This window comes from Pipistrellus kuhlii, unplaced genomic scaffold (assembly GCF_014108245.1).
Source record: "Pipistrellus kuhlii isolate mPipKuh1 unplaced genomic scaffold, mPipKuh1.p scaffold_m20_p_100, whole genome shotgun sequence".
In the NCBI taxonomy this organism is placed as follows: domain Eukaryota; kingdom Metazoa; phylum Chordata; class Mammalia; order Chiroptera; family Vespertilionidae; genus Pipistrellus; species Pipistrellus kuhlii.
In genome coordinates, this window is record NW_023425406.1 from 624,327 (window position 1) to 641,668 (window position 17,342).

The 17,342-nt window shown below is 53.8% G+C and overlaps 2 protein-coding genes across 7 annotated transcripts; both read right to left on the reverse strand.

Moving 5' to 3' along the window:
• Nucleotides 1–118: 118 nt before the first annotated feature.
• NAA10 (N-alpha-acetyltransferase 10, NatA catalytic subunit) lies at nt 119–6,146 on the reverse strand. 3 transcript variants are annotated; one of them, XM_036430054.2, is made up of 8 exons: nt 5,981–6,146; nt 5,421–5,519; nt 5,021–5,079; nt 3,688–3,733; nt 3,486–3,601; nt 3,243–3,287; nt 1,027–1,111; nt 119–429 (listed from the first exon to the last, which is right to left on the reverse strand). In XM_036430054.2, the coding sequence occupies exons 1-8, from the start codon at nt 5,999–6,001 to the stop codon at nt 193–195; spliced, it is 708 nt and encodes a 235-aa protein (XP_036285947.1). In that variant the 5' UTR covers nt 6,002–6,146; the 3' UTR covers nt 119–192. The 3 variants fall into 3 exon arrangements, with proteins under 3 accessions (XP_036285947.1, XP_036285946.1, XP_036285949.1); XM_036430056.2 differs by having other exon boundaries at nt 403–536; XM_036430053.2 differs by having other exon boundaries at nt 3,243–3,601.
• Nucleotides 6,147–6,396: 250 nt separating this feature from the next.
• On the reverse strand, nt 6,397–15,918 carry LOC118714715 (renin binding protein). Of its 4 annotated transcripts, none has more exons than XM_036430052.2 (11): nt 15,788–15,918; nt 15,365–15,474; nt 15,157–15,232; nt 14,889–14,964; nt 14,553–14,725; nt 13,137–13,361; nt 12,014–12,095; nt 11,486–11,661; nt 9,667–9,798; nt 6,637–6,724; nt 6,397–6,548 (listed from the first exon to the last, which is right to left on the reverse strand). In XM_036430052.2, the coding sequence occupies exons 2-11, from the start codon at nt 15,469–15,471 to the stop codon at nt 6,481–6,483; spliced, it is 1,203 nt and encodes a 400-aa protein (XP_036285945.1). In that variant the 5' UTR covers nt 15,472–15,474; nt 15,788–15,918; the 3' UTR covers nt 6,397–6,480. The 4 variants fall into 4 exon arrangements, with proteins under 4 accessions (XP_036285945.1, XP_045434657.1, XP_045434656.1 ...); XM_045578701.1 differs by having other exon boundaries at nt 15,365–15,483; nt 15,788–15,859; XM_045578700.1 differs by lacking the exon at nt 15,788–15,918 and adding an exon at nt 15,553–15,745.
• Nucleotides 15,919–17,342: the final 1,424 nt, after the last annotated feature.

Sequence of the window (17,342 nt, forward strand, 5' to 3'; positions counted from 1 at the left end):
GCTTCTCGGGCTTTCCAGGATGCGCTGTGCCAAAGGCTCTTGAGGTCCAGCCCCGCAGGGACACAGAGGGGCCTGAGAGAGGCAACCCCCCACAAACGCGCACACTCGCACACACAAACCCCCCCCGGGTGAAGTTTATTGTGAAACCTCGGGTGAGGGTGGCAGGGGCAGGCCCGGGCAGAGCTGGAGGCTCTAGGAAGCGGAGTCGGAGGCCTCTGAGCTGTCCTTGACGTCGGTGCTCTCTGTGGTCTCGCTGACCTCGCTGAGGTCCTTGCTGTCACCACCGCTGTCCTCGGCAGCCAGGCCCTTCTCCTCTCGACCGGGCTCTCCCGAGCTGGGCACTGAGCTGCCCTTGCCCTCCGCCTTGTTCTCGATGGCGCCCAGCACTGTGTGCCTGCCCTTCTCCTTCAGCTCCAGGTGCCGCCTCAGCTGCCACCAGGGGCCCAGGGAGAAGCAGGAGGAAGATGACAGGGCCTAAGTCTCCAGACCATGTGGGCCCTCTCTGGCTGCCCAAGGGAGCCTGTGCCTGTCACTTGCTGGGGGCAGAGGGTCAAATGAGAGGCAGCAGGGCCAGGGTAGGGAACACAGGACTGTATTGCGTTGAATCCTGGCCTCTGCTCTCTCTGGGGCTGTCTCCCTTCCTAGAAAGGAAGAATGCTCATGCCTCCCTCATTTCAGCCGCTGTTTTTGTCTTACCCCTGAGCCTGGGGCCTCCCTCCCTTGCCTCTCACATCACGCCTCAGAGTGGCACAAGCCACTGAGAATGGAATCTTGGGGCCTCCTTCAGAGCCCTGACAAGGCCCAGCTCCCCACCTGACAGCTGGGGAAACTGAGGTGACGAGCGCCATGACTCCCAGCAACGTAGCTACAATGGCTAGCGCCTGATCCGTCTTGTCTCTAGCCCATCGCAGGCCTCCTACTGTCTCAGGGCCCCTGGGAGCTTCACCTTCCCTCCAGCGGGGACTCCCCTACTTACCTTGCTCTCCTTTATCTGTGGGGACTGTGGCCCTGCCCCCCTAGACTTACCTCCTCGGCCATCTGGGTGAGATCCCGCTTCATGGCGTAAGCATCTTCCCCATCCGCATAGTATTTGGGTTCCACTTCACTGATCCTGTGGGCAGGCAGGGGTTAGAGAGAAGGACAACCGAGAATCAGGGGTCAAATTCTCCTCAGCCTTCTGGCGTCATAGGCCAGTGGAGCAAGATGTCATTTCCACCCAAAGGACCCTTTGGTAGACAAGCCCCATTTCCAACGCAGCCTTCCCTCTGCTCTGTCAAGCGCCTTTATCCCTCTCCCCACTCCCCGGGTCCCGCCATGGTCCTGCCTATCCTAACCTGGCTACCAAGATCTTTTTTTTTTTTTCTTAATATATTTTTATTGATTTTTTACAGAGGGGAAGGAAGAGGGATAGAGAGTAAGAAACACCAATCAGAGAGAAACATCGATCAGCTGCCTCCTGCACACCCCCTACTGGGGATGTGCCCACAACCAAGGTACATGTCCTTGACGGGAATCGAACCCGGGACCCTTCAGTCCACAGGCCGACGCTCTATCCACTGAGCCAAACTGGTTATGGCGTTCTGTGGTTTCTTGCGAGCTGAAGCCCTGAATTTGGCCATCCTCTTCCCTCCCTGCTCTGCTCCCTGTCACTTACTGAGAACGCACTGTCGGTCCCTATGCCTAGCAATTGGAACGGAGAGGAGGGGCTGAGCTTTCACTGGAGGTGTGCCCGCAGGCTTGGGCATCTGCCACTGAAACGGGGTCTGGACTCAATGGCCCAGAAAGTGCCTGCCATACCTAAGCCCCTGGAATGGTTGATCAGAGGTGTCAGCATCTGGGTCAAAGATTGCTCCTCAGATTGTATCACTGTGGGGAGGACAGGAGGCCCACACAGGTGCACCTCTGCCCTTCACATCTGTCACATCCACCCAGGCCCTGACGCCCCCACGCAGAATTGTGCGTGCCTCCCTTCACAGCCTCACCTGGGAACTCTAGACAGCGTGTTCCATAGGTGGCCACCAGACACGTGGCCCCCTGAGACATGCTGCCAGTGTAAAACACACCAGAATCTAAAGACTTAGCCCAAAAAAAAAAAAAAAAAAAAAAAAAAAGAGGATGTATGCCCGGCCGGTGTGGCTCAGTGGTTCAGCATCAAACCATGAACCAGGAGGTCAAGGTTCGATTTCCGGTCAGTGCACATGTCCGGGTTGCAGGCTCCATCCCCAGTAGGGGGCGTGCAGGAGGCAGCCGATCCATGATTCTCTCTCCTCATTGATATTTCTCCCCCCCCCTCTGTCTCTCTGCTTTCCTCTCTGAAATCAATAAAAATATATTTAAGAAGAGGATGTAAAGTAACTCAATAATTTCTTATATTGCTTAACTGTTCAAATGAGAAGAATATGGATTTATTGGGCTAACAGTGATAAAAAAAAAAAAAAAAAAAAAAAAAAAAAGATTGTTCCTCAAATGCCCTTCACAACATTCCCTTCTCATCCCCCACCAAACTGAGGCCGAGTCCTGTCTCAGGGGGCTCCTCCATGGACAACCCACCCAGCTTCACTTTCAAGTAGCTTCTGCCATCATGTATTGGGAGCATCAGTTCTCTGCCAGGCTCTCTCTGCCCTGTGCCGGGCACACAGAGACTCCAATGCGCCTGATGGACCCACCCTCGTCCGCCAGGCTGCCCAGGGCTCCAGATCAGCGGCCACCAACCTTTCCGACCTCAGGGAGCACCAGTGGTCCGCAGACCACCGATTGGCGCAGTCCCTCTGCTCCCCATGCTGACAGCGCATCCTACCTGGATGTGCTTAAGCTTCTGTGGCAGCAACATTCTCCTTCCTTCTGGTCCCACTTTAGGTGCCTGGCCACTTTGAGTTCTATTCCTTGGCTTCTGCTATATCCTGAGCCCTCATATATACTCCCAAGAAGCCCATGTGTTCTTCACCACGCTGCCCATCATCTGCTCTCAGCCACCATCAAGCAATCCTTCCTCCACCCAGCAAGACACATCACACATCCTCCTGCATCACCCAATCCCTGAGCAGATGGCAGCAGGCAAGTGCCATCACCGTTGAGAATGGAGGAGGCACCCTGGCAATGAGTGTGGAGTCCAGGACCCGCTCCCCCTCTCAGCTGCCCCTGCCCCCAGCCCGGAAGGCAGCTCAGTCCATCTCAACAATCTGGATGAGCCAGCCAGACCTGGGACTACCCCCACGCCATTAGAAAAATCTAGATGTACTTACTGGAAGTTGAGGGTGTTGGAATAGAGGTGCAGGGCCGCCCGGTTACTGCAGGAGAATAAGGCACTGCTGAGCTGTGCAGACTCGGCCAGGCAGGGACAGCACATCCAGGTTCTGCCCCTTTTCCTAGTGCCCCCTCCCCACTGATCCCACTTCCCAGATCTTCTCCAAAAGCCAGGGTACCCCACGACCCACATCAACAGTGTCTTTTCCCCACTCCTCCCTTCCCTCTTCCCCGGCTTCCACCTCTTCCTGACGTGCAGGGAGACATATTTGGCATTGAAGTTCTCGATCATGGCTCGGGAGGCCTGGTCCATCAGCTTCTGAGCCAGGCCAAGGCGCCGGTGGGAACGCTTCACAGCCTGGAGGGAGAAGGGGAGGAGCTTGAGGGCTGCCCCAACTAACCCCTATATCCATCCCCATCAAAGCCTACGTGGGCCTTACGCACCAGTGAGGTGATATGTCCGTGAGGCACATCATCTGGGTCCTCTTCCCTGTATCAAGAAGAAAGGAGAGAGGTTAGCAAGGAGCCCTGTGAAGATGCAGCCATCCCCACCACCTGGCACATGCGCATGGCAGGAGCACGTGCCGGGAGGTGGCCCCAGATCTGGGGTGGCGGGAGAGCTGGAACTCTCAAACCCCTCACAGCAGCCAAAAGACATATATAGTGTCAATGGAGTACAATGGAATGTTGTTCAGTGATAAAAAGAAATGCACTAGCTGAAACCGGTTTGGCTCAATGGATAGAGCGTTGGCCTGCAGGCTGAAAGGTCCCAGGTTCGATTCTGGTCAAGGGTATGTACCTTGGTTGCAGGCACATCCCCAGTAGGGGGTGTGCAAGAGGCAGCTGATGGATGTTTCTCTCTCATCAATGTTTTTGACTCTCTATCCCTCTCTCTTCCTCTCTGTAAAAAATCAATAAAATATATTTTTTTTTAAAGAAAGAAATGCGCTAGCAAGCCATGAAAAGACACGAGGGAACCTTAAATGCACACTGCTAAGTGAGAGAAGCCAATCTAAAAAGGCTACCTCATTTCGGATTGCAGCTAAATGACATTCTGGAAAAAGGCAAATCAAAACTATAATGAGATACTACCTCACACCTGTTAGAGTGGCTATTCTCAACAAGACAAGCAGTAACAAGTGTGGGAGAGGTTGTAGAAAAATGGGAACCGTCATTCACCGTTAGTGGGAAGGTAGACTGGTATCACCACTATGGAAAGCAATCTGGCAATTCCTCAGAAATTTAAGAATAGGGGACCCTTTTCCTCTCCCCATGTGGGAGTCTGTACTTGTTCTTCAATAAATCTCCACCTTTGCTATAAATAAAAATTAAGAAAAGAACTACCATATGACTCAGCAATCCCACTCCTGGGTATATACCCGAAAAACTCTGGCCCTAACCCTAACCCGGCCAGCGTGGCTCAGTGGTTGAGCATGGACCTATAAACCAGGAGGTCACAGTTCGATTCCGGTCAAGGCACAAACCCAGGTTGCAGGCTCCAGCCCCAGTAGGGGGCGTGCAAGAGGCAGCCAATCAATGATTCTCTCTCATCACTGATGTTTCTATCTCCCTCTCCCTTCCTCTCTGGAATCAATAAAAATACATTGAAACATTTGAACTGAAAGTTGAACTTTAAAAAGTATATAAATTAATTTTAAAGCACAACCAAGGCAGCACCCACCAGACACGTGCAGTGCTGGTGCCCCCACCCCGTGGCAGATCCATGCCCCATCCCCCAGCTCCCACACCAGGCTTCTCTCCCTCCTTGGAAACTCACATTTTGGCCAGGACATACCCCACAATCTTCCCATTCTCATCCTCAGCGATGTAAGAGAGCTGGGTGACAGGGAGGAGAAAGAAGTCAGAAAACAACTTCCTGTCAGAGGTGAGGAGCCCTTAGCAGCCACCTGGTGCCACGGCCCGCTGTGCGCTGTGCGCATGACAAGCAGTAGTCCCTCCAGTGGTGAGTTCAGTAATAGCTCCTGACCTCCAGGCCAAGTGAGTGCCTTGGTTTCCCCATACCACACTGTGTCCTGTCACAGGCAGGGAGGACACACACAGGTGGAAATCCTGTCCCTCCTTTGGCCCAGGCCTTAAGCTCCCCACCTCAGCTGAGAGCACCCACTCCCTCCCACACGGACGCCTGGTGTCCCCAGTCCCCACATCCGGCTGCCCACCTGGGGCCAGGAGAGGCCATGGTAGAAGTAGTACTTCATTTGGTAGTTCTCTGGCAGGCACAGCAGGTTGCAGTGCTGCATGTTCATCAGGTCCTCTGGCTGCGGGAGGAGGGCACGGGAATGCGGTCAGGCCAGGGGCTGCGGTGACTAAGCAGGCCTGGGTCCTGTCAAAGCCCGATCGCTGTCTGTCTATTCACCGACACACACACGCACCCGACCGCTGACCCCCGCAGGGCTGGGCGGGCCAGTCTGTACACATGTCCGGCTCACAGCCACTGTGCAAAAATCCTCTGTTCCTGGAATGATCGTGGGTGAAAGGGGAGCTCCCAGACACCATCCAACGGAGCCCCGACATCCCGCAAAGACGGGATTTGCAGCCCTGAGCCCCGCTCCGGGTAGATCCGACCCCCACTCGGTGTAGGTCCAGCCCCACGGGCGCGATGGCCTTCCCCAGCCCCGCACAGGGCGGTCGGCCCTGGACTCTAGGCCCCTCGAGAGCATGCGCACGCGGCCACCCAGCCCGCACCCACGCGACACAGTCTTCCGCCCCGGACCCTCACCCGTGCATTGCGGATGTTCATGACGGCGACGAGGATGGCGGCTCCCAGCGGATCGTGAAGGCGCAGTCAGCTGCTGCTGGCCGGACCCGGGCTGGGGCTGGGGCTGGGGCTGGGGCTGGAGCAGGGGCCAGGCTGGGGCTCGCGGGGAAGGCGGCGGAAGGGGCGGGGCGGACCGGGCGGACCACGGGCCGGAAGTGCTGCCGCTGCACCCGCCCTCGTGACCGCTCGGCCAATACGCGAGGCGGACAGGGGGCGGGGGCGGGACTTTGGGTGGGCGGGGCGGGGTACGCAGATACTCTGGGCAGTGGGGACTGTGGGCTGGTGGGTCACTGTCGGGGTGAGCAGGTGTCCTCCGGCCATCGCGGCTGCTGCCCCTCCCTCGACCCCACAGACACACACACACACACACTCGCGGGAGTGGAACAGGCTCAGCTTTATTTTGCGGCTCCGAGGGACGGGTGGGAGGGTGCGAACCCGGCCCCTGGAAAGGGATCAGGGCCTCAGCGGCTCAGCAGAGCGTCCAGCATCTCTTCGCACATGGCTAGGCACCGCGGCACGTGGAAGCAGCCTGCGGGAAAGGCGAGATTGCAAGTTGGGAGGGCCGGAGTCAACCAAATCCCCAGAGTTCCAGACACCCCACCCCGTCTCCGGCTCACCTTTGAAAGGACCTCCTTTGATGGTGAGGGCAACCGTCCCATCTCGGTTTAGGTAGCCAAACCACTCCCCATGCTCAGGATCGCGAAACTGGAATAACAATGGCAGAGTGACAGCCAGGAGCTGTCCCTATGAGACAGGCCTGGGAAGGGCTTCTCACTGCCCCACTGCACCGCGACCAGGGTCAGAGCTCCGGTTCACCCCGGGTAACGTGGCTCCAGGATCAGTGCTCAGCGTAGTGGTCAAAGATAAAATGGAGGGGCTTCCTTCCCTTTTTCCCTTCCTGAGAGGGGGCGGGGAGGATGAAAGTCTGCAGTTGGATAACCCACTGAGGGAAAGGGCCACAGGCCGTTAGATGAAACACTGGGAGATGAACTCACAAGAACCCTGGCTTGGGATGACAGAAACGCCCTCTGTCTTGTTCAAACGCCATCTCTATCTCTTAAAGACATATTCCTTAACTGTAACTTCAGACAGTTTAAACTGGTGGCCTCTAGCACATGTTCTTTATGAATGCATTCAATATTAAGATATAGCCTTGCCTGCCAAAACCGGTTTGGCTCAGTGGATAGAGCGTCAACCTGCGGACTGAAGGGTTCCAGGTTCGATTCCCGTCAAGGGCATGTACCCTGGTTACGAGCATATCCCCAGTAGGGGGTGTGCAGGAGGCAGCTGGTCGATGACTCTCTCTCATCGATGTTTCTAACTCTTTCTCTCTCTCCCTTCCTCTCTGTAAAAAATCAATAAAATATATTTTTAAAAAAATATATATAGCCTTGCTGAAACCGGTTTGGCTTAGTGAATAGAGCGTCGGCCAGCAGACTGAAGGGCCCCGAGTTCGATTCCGGTCCAGGGCATGTACCTTGGTAACGGGCACATCCCCAGTAGGGGGAGTGCAGGAGGCAGCTGATTGATGATTCATCGATATTTCTAACTCTCTATCCTCTCTCTCTTCCTCTTTGTGGAAAATCAATTATATATATATATATATATATATATATATATATATATATATATACACACACACACACACACACACACACACACATACCGTATTTTTCGGACCATAAGACGCTCCAGACCATAAGACGCACCAGTTTTTAGAGAAGGGAAATGAAGAAAAAAAGATTCTAAAACAAATAGTGTCCTAAAATATTTTATGTGCATTAAAACCCAACATCACAGTCATAAACACATGTAATCAACCCTGTAAAGTAAACAGCAGCATTTAGAACCATTTTAGAGCCGGGCAAGCACACAGAGACCACACAGAGCCGGGCAAGTAAAAGAACTTTTTTTTTAAAGTATATGTATAGGCTATATTTGGACCATAAGATGCAGGGACTTTTCCCCCCCACTTCTGGGGGGAAAAAAAGTACGTCTTATGGTCCGAAAAATATGGTGTGTGTGTGTGTGTGTGTGTGTGTATATATATATATATATATATATATATATATATATATTTTTTTTTTTTTTTTTTTTTTTTTTTTTTTTTTTTTAAGATATACCTTGCCCTAGCCAGTGTACCTCAGTTGGTTGGGTGTTATACCTTGCATGGAAGGGGTGCCAATTCAATTCCCAGTCAGGAAGCATGCCAGGGTTACAGGCTCCATCACAGTAGGGGCTGTGCAGGAGGCAGCAAATTGAAGTTTTGCTTACACATTGATGTTTCTCTCCCTCTGTCTTTAAAAAATCAATAAAAAATTTAAAAAAAAATTTTAAATATAGTTTATTGATTTTTTTTCAGAGAGGAAGGGGAAGGGATAGTTAGAAACATCAGTGAGATATGCTCGTAACCAAGGTACATGCCCTTGACCAGAATCGAACCTGGGACCTTTCAATCTACAGGCCGACGCTCTATCCACTGAGCCAAACCGGTTTCGGCAATAAAAAACATTTTTTAAAGACACAGCCTCGAGTCTCATGAGCCCCTGGTTTGGAAAAAGTGATGAGCTTGTGCTATACTTGAGATGCCTCTCTAAGTACAGTATAACATGAACGTATAAAAATACGGTATCGTATTTTTTGGACCATAAGACGCACTTTTTTCCCCCCAGAAGTGGGGGGGAAAAGTCCCTGCGTCTTATGGTCCAAATATAGCCTACACATATACTTTAAAAAAAAAAGTTTTTTACTTGCCCGGCTCTGTGTGGTCTCTGTGTGCTTGCCCGGCTCTAAAATGGTTCTAAATGCTGCTGTTTACTTTACAGGGTTGATTACATGTGTTTATGACTGTGATGTTGGGTTTTAATGCACATAAAATATTTTAGGACACTATTTGTTTCACAATCTTTTTTTCTTCATTTCCCTTCTCTAAAAACTGGTGCGTCTTATGGTCCGGAGCGTCTTATGGTCCGAAAAATACGGTATGTGGGGTTTCTATTGGTGACAAAGTCAGGCGCTGCTATTGTGGTTACTGCCTCCATTCATAATGGGAGTAAATGCTGGGTTTCAGTTAGTGCTTAGTAAAAATAACGATGGAATTTTCCCTTAGTTTTGAAGCCCACAAACCCCAGAATAAGACCCCCTGCTGATTCTTGTCTCCTTTGCTGGGCCCCCCTATTCCCTCCTCTCCTGTGCTTTTATTTATTTTTTATTTTTATTTTATTTTATTTTAAAATATATCTTATTGATTTTTTTACAGAGAGGAAGAGAGAGGGATAGAGAGTTAAGAAACATCGATTAGAGAGAACCATCCATCAGCTGCCTCCTGCACACCCCCTCCTGGGGATGTGCCCGCAACCAAGGTCCATGCCCTTGACCGGAATCGAACCTGGGACCCTTCAGTCCGCAGGCTGACGCTGAAACGTGAACTCCAGGGGAGCAGGGACTGCTTCGTTGACTAAACAGAGCGCACTGGGGGACCTCCAGGAATTCTCATATCAGCTTTGAGAGACCACATTCAATGAAGGAGAGAGTAGGGGGTCGGGGATGAGCCACCCTATCCCTCCCAGGGAAGAATGACTGCCCACTGTGTCTCCCACGCCCTTGCCAAGCCCATCGAGGACTGTGGACCGGGAAGCAGCACGTACCTTGCGGAAGGTGTACTCAGCCACCTGGTAGAAGAGGTGCAGTAAGGCAGGGTCCCCGCTGTCCCTGTAGCCCATGAGGAAGGCAATCATGGCTTCACTGTGCGGCCACCAGAGCTTCATGGCCCACTCCAGCTGAGAGCAGAGCAGAGGCAGCATCTGAGAGCCCTGCGTCCCACCACCCACCACCTGTCTCAGCAGGAATGTCACCCCATCGTTCCGGTCCTGGCTCAGACTCCCTCTGGCCCAAGCACTTGGAGCTTGGTCACAGGATGGACATCTCGAGGGTTGGAAAGACTCCTAAGAATAAGACTAGCTTGTTTTTTTTTTTAATTTTTTAAAAATATTTTATTGATTTTTTACAGAGAGGAAGAGAGAGGCATAGACAGCCAGAAACATCGATGAGAATTATCGATTAGCTGCCTCCTGCACACCCCCCACTGGGGATGTGCCCGCAACCAAGGTACATGCCCTTGACCAGAACCAAACCTGGGAGCCTTCAGTCCGTAGACTGATGCTCTATCTACTGAGCCACACCGGTTTCGGCAGAACTAGCTTCTTGAGCCAGTGCACCCCAAAGGCAGGGGTGAGTCAGGCTACTCTTTCACCTTGGAATTGAAACCATGTCTCTCTTGTCAGTCTGTCTAAATCCCCTCAGACACTCAGCCACCTTCTGGAGATCTCAACAAGATCAAGACACAGAGGAAACAGACTAGGGAGCAAATCTGTTCCCCCTGCTGACACCTTAAAATCACCTAGACAGCTCCTCCAGTGTGGCTCAGTGATTGAGCGTTGACCTATGAACCGGGAAGTCTTAGTCACATGCCCGGGTTGTGGGCCCCGATCTCCAGTGGGGGGTGTGCAGGAGGCAGCTGATCCCTGATTCTCTCTCATCATTGATGTTTCTATATCTCTCTCCCCCTCCTTCCTTTATGAAATCAATCCTATATAATAAAAGGCTAATATGCAAATCTACCAAATGGCAGAACAACTGGTTGCTATGATGCACACTGACCACCAGGGGGCAGATGCTCAATGCAGGAGCTGCCCCCTGGTGGTCAGTGCACTCCCACAGGGGAGCGCCACTCAGCCAGAAACTGGGGTCAGGGCTGGTGAGCCCCCTGGCAGTGGCAGGAGCCTCTCCCACCTCCTTGGCAGTGCTAAGGATGTCCGACTGACGGCTTAGACTAAGCCATCAGTCAGACATCCCCCTGAGGACTTCCGGACTGCGAGAGGGTACAGGCTGGGCTGAGGGACCGCCCCCCACCTCATGAGTGCATGAATTTCGTGCACTGGGCCTCTAGTACAAATATCTTTTTAAAAATTGAAAACTTTTGCCGGGACCGGTTTGGCTCAGTGGATAGAGCGTCGGCTTGGGGACTGAAGGGCCCCGGGTTCGATTCCGGTCAAGGGCATGTACCTTGGTTGCGGACATATCCCCAGTAAGGGGTGTGCAAGAGGCAGCTGATCGATGACTCTTTCTCATTGATGTTTCTAACTCTCTATCTCTCTCCCTTCCTCTCTGTACAAAAATCAATAAAATATATATATATTTTTTTAATTTGAAAACTTTTACTAAAACAAATCACCCAGCGAGCTTTCAAAGATGAAGGGGACAAATGTCTCTGCATCAGCATTGTCTGTGCTCCCTCGTGGCCTTCCTCTGCACACAAGGTTGAGGACCACTGGGGTCACACTGGGCAAGTTCACTGCTGAGCCCTGAGTCCCCCTCTATGAAATAGGTGATGGCAGCAGCTATGAATCACCCAGGACAGAAAGCTTGGAACAGGTTAGCATCACGTGGTCCTGGACGCACTCCCACCTGGGTAGGGCAGAGGCCGTCCACATCCTGGAAGTACAAGAGGCCTCCGTGGTCAGGATCCCAGCCAGAGCGGAAAGGTAATAACAGGAACTTGTCAATAACGTAGGCTCGAAGTTCAGGGTCACCTTTCCGGGTGGCGTGACGGAGCAGGAACCATCCAGCTTCTAGTGCGTGGCCTGGTGAAGGATCGGGGTAAGGTAGGCATTGGGTTCTCCCCTAGGCAGGGAGGCTCAAGCCCCTATACTGACCACTGTACCTTCCTTCCTCCCTAACAATGGGAGCTGCTCTGAGCTCCCTGGCCCACCCAACAGCCTCTCCCATGCAGAAAACTCCCCCCCCCCCCCCCCCCGTCAGCCCCAGACTACCTCTCCTGCTGATACCCCAGCCTGGGAGGCCTGTCACCCCTCTTAGCCTGGTCCTTGGTTGGCGGAGGGTGGACGGAGGAAGGCTGTCCCCATGCTGAAGCCCAGGGACCAAGGCTGGTCACTTCCCTTCTCCTGGATGGCACCAGCCCACCCAGCTCCTCACCTGCGTTCTGGTGTCTCCCCAGGCAACCGGGGAGTTCCTTGCCATCCTCTGACACATTCTCAAGCACAGCCTGCCCATCTCTCTGCCAGGGGAAGAGAAGGGAATTCTGGCTTCAGCTCCTACCATCCAACCAGAAGGACCCTCCTGCCCTCCCGAATCTGCAAGCTTGGGCAAGCCTGGCTCAGAGGGGCATTTGAGGAGGGGCCAATTCACCGCCAGAAGCCCAGATACCTTGTAACCTGGCCTGCCCTCCCCGCTCCAAGAAGGAAAAGGTGAAACATTAAAGAGGACTGAGAGTGGACGGGCTGGGCTGCCCACGGAAGCGAGGAAGGACTTGGGTCTGGCTGGTTTCCTGCTGGTTGATGTGTCCCAGGCTCTGGCACCCTCCCTCTCTCTCTCTCTCTTTTTTTTTAATCTTTTTATAAATATATATTTTTAATTGATTTTTTTACAAAGAGGAAGAGAGAGGGATAGAGTTAGAAACATCAATGAGAGAGAAACATCGATCAGCTGCCTTTTGCACACCCCCTACTGGGGATGTGCCCGCAACCAAGGTACATGCCCTTGACCGGAATCGAACCCGGGACCTTTCAGTCCGCAGGCTATCCACTGAGCCAAACCGGTTTCGGCCCTTCCCTCCCTCTGGCCCTCAGCCCCACCCAGCTCCCTGGGCTCTTCACATTTCCAAGGGTCCAGGGCCAAGCCTTCCCTCCCTATCATTTTTTTGTTTTGTTAATCCTCACCCAAGGACACTTTTCCATTGATTTTTAGGGAGTGGAAGGGAGGGGGAGAGACAGAGAAACATCGATAAGACACAGCTCTATCTATTGGTTGCCTTCCCCACAAGTCCTGACCTGACCAGGGCCGGGGATCGATGGAGCCTGCAACTGAGGTACTTGCCCTTGGCGAAATCAAACCCAGGACCCTTCAGTGCACTGACTAATGCTCTATCCACTGAGCCAAACCGGTCAGGGAAAGCCTCCCTATCTTAAAGGGGACCATGAGGACCAAGGTTGGGGTGGGTGTGTGAGGAGGAAGAGCCCAGCCCGGAGGAGTGGGAAGTGCCCTGCCCCCCAGTGCCCAGGCCCCCATCTGGCAGTTGGCATCAGCCACCTGCCCCCACCTGGACGTGCTGCAGAATCCTCTGTGCGCACCAGTCACCCAGCTCCGCGTACTTGCTCGTCATCTCCTTGTCCGCCTCCCCGAGCTGATCCACCAGGTTGAGCAGCACCATGGGCACCGCCATGGACTCCGAGGCCGGGGCACCTGAGAGCCAGGGCCGGCCCAGTCCCACTGGGTCTTTCTGCACCCAGTGTACGATCTGATCCATCATCTCCACTGCTTCGCTCTGGGTGAGGGAAGGGGATGGGAGGCCCAGGCTGAGGCTTCATCCCATCCAGCCCACCAATCACAGGCCACCTTTCTCCCAGGGCCCGCCCCGGGCCTGGCCCCTCATTGTAAGGATCTGCCCCACCTCGACTCAGAGGTCCCAGTGGGGGGTATAGGCCAATGGTCAGCAAACTCATTAGTCAACAGAGCCAAATCTCAACAGTACAATGACTGAGAATTTTGGAGAGCCACACTTTTTCAACTTAACCTTCTTCTAACGCCACTTCATCAAAATAGACTCGCCCCGCCCGTGGTATTTTGTGGAAGAGCCACACTCAGGGGGCCAAAGAGCTGAAGTTTGCCGACCATGGGTATCGGCTACTCCCAGGTGGTGAGGTTGGGTTTGAAAGCACAGGAGCCCCAGGAGGGAAGCTGGGCAAGGATTGGCCGCTTTGTGCCCAGGGCCCCTGTGAAGGTGTGGGGAGAGAGGAGGAGTTCAGAAGTGAACAGTTTGGCTCAGTGGTTACAGCACTGGCCTTCGGACTGAAGAGCCCCAGATTTGATTCTGTGCCTGGGTTGTGGGCTCCATCCCCAGTGTGGGGCATGCAGGAGGCAGCCCATCAATGGTTCTCTCTCATCACTGATGTTTCTATCTCTCTCAATCAATTTAAAAAATATATATATTTTATTGATTTTTCACAGAGAGGAAGGGAGAAGGAGAAAGAGTTAGAAACATCGATGAGAGGGAAACACCGATCAGCTGCCTCCTGCACACCCCCCACTGGGGATGTGCCCACAACCAAGGTACATGCCCTTGACCGGAATCGAACCTGGGACCCCTGAGTCCACAGGCCGACATTCCATCCACTGAGCCAAACCAGCCAGGGCTGAAATAAATTAAAAAAAAAAAAAACTTTTTTAAAGACTTCTGGGGGACACCCTTTGTGACAACACAGTGACAACATAGTGCAATAAGAGGGGTATTGCCAGCAGCCTTGGAGCCCTGGCGACCCCTAGGAAGGATTAACATGGACAGATCAGCCTGCAGACAAGGCCCGGGGAAGGATTTACATTGAGAGCAGATCCAGCCCTCAGACAGGGTGGGAGGGGGAGGGGCGGAGGGGCGGGAGTGGGGGGTGGTGCTCGCAAGAACTATGCCCGGCGCAGGCCAGAGCACAGAGACGCTCAGAACAGCCTTCTTCCCACACACCTGGTAGCGCGCTTCCCCTGTCACCCTCCACAGCTCGTTCATGGCCATGATGTAGAAACACTCGCTGAAGATGGTTCGCTGCACCTTGACCGGGCGGCCATCCCGCGTCAGGACAAAGGCACACTTCTTCCCGGGAGGCGCCACTCGAGCGCAGCGCAGCAAAAACTCGCCCCCTGGTGGTCGGGAAGTGGACATGCTACCACTCAGTTGAGAACACCACCTTCCCTCACTTCATTCACTGTTTCTAAACCCCCGTCTCCGCAGGAAGTAGGAGCACAGGAACTATTGAGTAAACTTGGGAGTGACCTCTGGGGAGGTGGGGCAGGGTGGGGGCACCTGCTTTAGCCGATTCCAGAAGTTCAGGGCGGCGGAAGCGCTCAAATTTGCGGTACAGATGACAGTACATCCACACCTGGAAGGGCAGAGGGAACACGGCTTAAACGGGGAGCAGAGGGACCCCAGGGCTGGGATGAGGGGGAGTCAGGAGAGGAATCGTGTTTTGAGATGCCAGGCCTTGTGGTGTGGGTGTTTGTGCATGCGTGGACCGTAAGCCTGGCGTTGGCTTATGCCCCTGGGAGAGCTACAAGCCTCAGCACATCCCTACCTGCCTCCCCTGCAGCCAGACATACTTGAGGTCGTCATACACCTTCCCATCTCGGCCGAGGCAGGTGAAGAAGCCCCTGTGGGACACACCTCAAGTTAAGGCCTGCACCCCCCACAGCCCACTGGGCCCAGCAGATCTGTGTCTGCTGGGGGGGGGGGGGTCAGGGGGGCAAAGACCACGTTGAGGAGATGAGAATGAAGAGGCGAACCCGTGCTCCTGGTCGTGGGAGTGCTCCGTCCAGAAAGCCACCACGCGGTCCAGCTCCTGCTCCACGCGCTCCTTCCAGGCTTGCAGAGTCTCCCGCTCCTTCTCCATATCCTGGGCAAACTTAGGACTTGGAGGCTCAGCACCCGACAGACCCCTCCTCCCCATCACCCTGGTATCCACCCTCCTCAACGGGCTCCTCTGTGCCCAAGACACCGCAGGCTTGAGTGGGCTGTCTGACCCCTCTCCCGGGCTTGGGGACCCAGCCCTTGGGGGTCCCCCACACCCCCACCAGCCGTGTGCAGGGCTGTCCTCCGGCCCGGGATCAGCCACAGGGCTGATCCCACCAACCCCGGACATCTACCCCGCACGGGTCCCACCATGGGCCAGCCACACTCTGAGACACCCCCCTCCACCTCATCCCTACCTCTCCTCCAGGAAGCCAAACGGAGCGGGTCAGGGTCCCGTGACTGTCACTCAGCTGATCCAGATTGCCCCACCCATCCCCTCCTCCCGGGTTTTGTAGGGCCTGAGGGCGGGGAGCCGCTGCGGGGCGGAGCTTGGTCACCGCTAGGCCCCGCCCCCGCGCTCGGGCTCCGCCTTCACGTTCGGGCTCGCTGTGGCCCTCTGGTGGCTGAACTTACCGATTGCCGCAGCTGGGGCCCTCAGCTCAATAAACTCTTGGTGGGAAATACTGGGTAGCCGAGAGGAAGGTCTGGGGCTGTGGGGGGTGTTTTGGGGAACACGAGCCGGCTTTCCCTCCTTAACCACCTCCCCCTGAATCCCAGGGCATATATGCACTAGTCTTTGATGTCACAATGCCTGCCTGTCACAATGCCTGGAGGCCCCTGGGCTCGTCAGGTCAGAGTTGGTGGAGTAGGGAAGCTGTGTCACAATGAGTAGGACCCCACCCAACATGAGACACCACGAGCCCAGCAGAGTTAGCACCAGGGAAAGAAGAGCTGGCCCTGAGAGGCTCCCTGGGAGAGAGAGAATTGGACTGGGCCTCCCTTGCAACTGTGTGCCTGCCGGCACTGTATGAGTTCCTGCCGAAGGCTGACCTTCCCAACCCTTTGTGATGTTTGAGAATAAGACTGACCTCCCTTAGTGTGGTCCCATGCACCCCGAAAGATCATTGGTTCAATTCCCGGGCAGGGCATATACCCAGATTTCAGGTTCAATCCCCAGTAGGGGCTTCTAGGAGGCAGCTCATCGATATTTCTCTCTCATCAGTGTGTGTGTGTCTCTCTCTCTCTCTCTATATATATATATATATATATTTTTTTTCCCCAATAAAATTATATTTAGCCTTAGCTGGTGTGGTTCGGTGGATGGAGCATCGGCCTTTGGACTGAAGGGTCCCAGGTTTGATTCCAGTCAAGGGCACATGCCTGGGTTGTGGGCTCGATCCCCAGTGGTTGTCAATCAATAATTCTCTCTCATCATTGATGTTTCTCTTTCCCTCTCCCTTCCTCTCTGAAATTAATAATGACAAAGACAAAACATCTAAGAAGTGCAATAAAACAAGGTATGCCTGTACATTGTAGCTCTCTGTGCCACCTCCACCCTCTGCCTTAGCTCAGGCTCAGGGGCCTCCTTGCTTTGGGCCCAGCCAGGCTTGTGTTGACCTGCCCTGCTCACAAACGCCTGTCCTTATTGATGGCATGTCCCTGTACATTCAGCCTCTCCCTTGTCTTCCTCTCACTCTGTCCCCATCATGCCTAGCCAAGGCTTGGCTCAGTGGATAGAGCATCGGTCCCGGGTTTGATTTGGTCAAGGGCGCATGCCTGGGTTGCGGGCTCGATCCCCAGTAGGAGGTGTGCTGGAGGGCAGCTGATCAATGATTCCCTCTCATCATTGTTGTTTCTATATATCTCTCTCCCTCTTCCTTTCTCTCTGAAATCAATATAAATAAATAAATAAATAAATATTGACAACATTCCTTTCCCCTGGTGGGTCTCTGCCCAGGAGACTGATGAGTG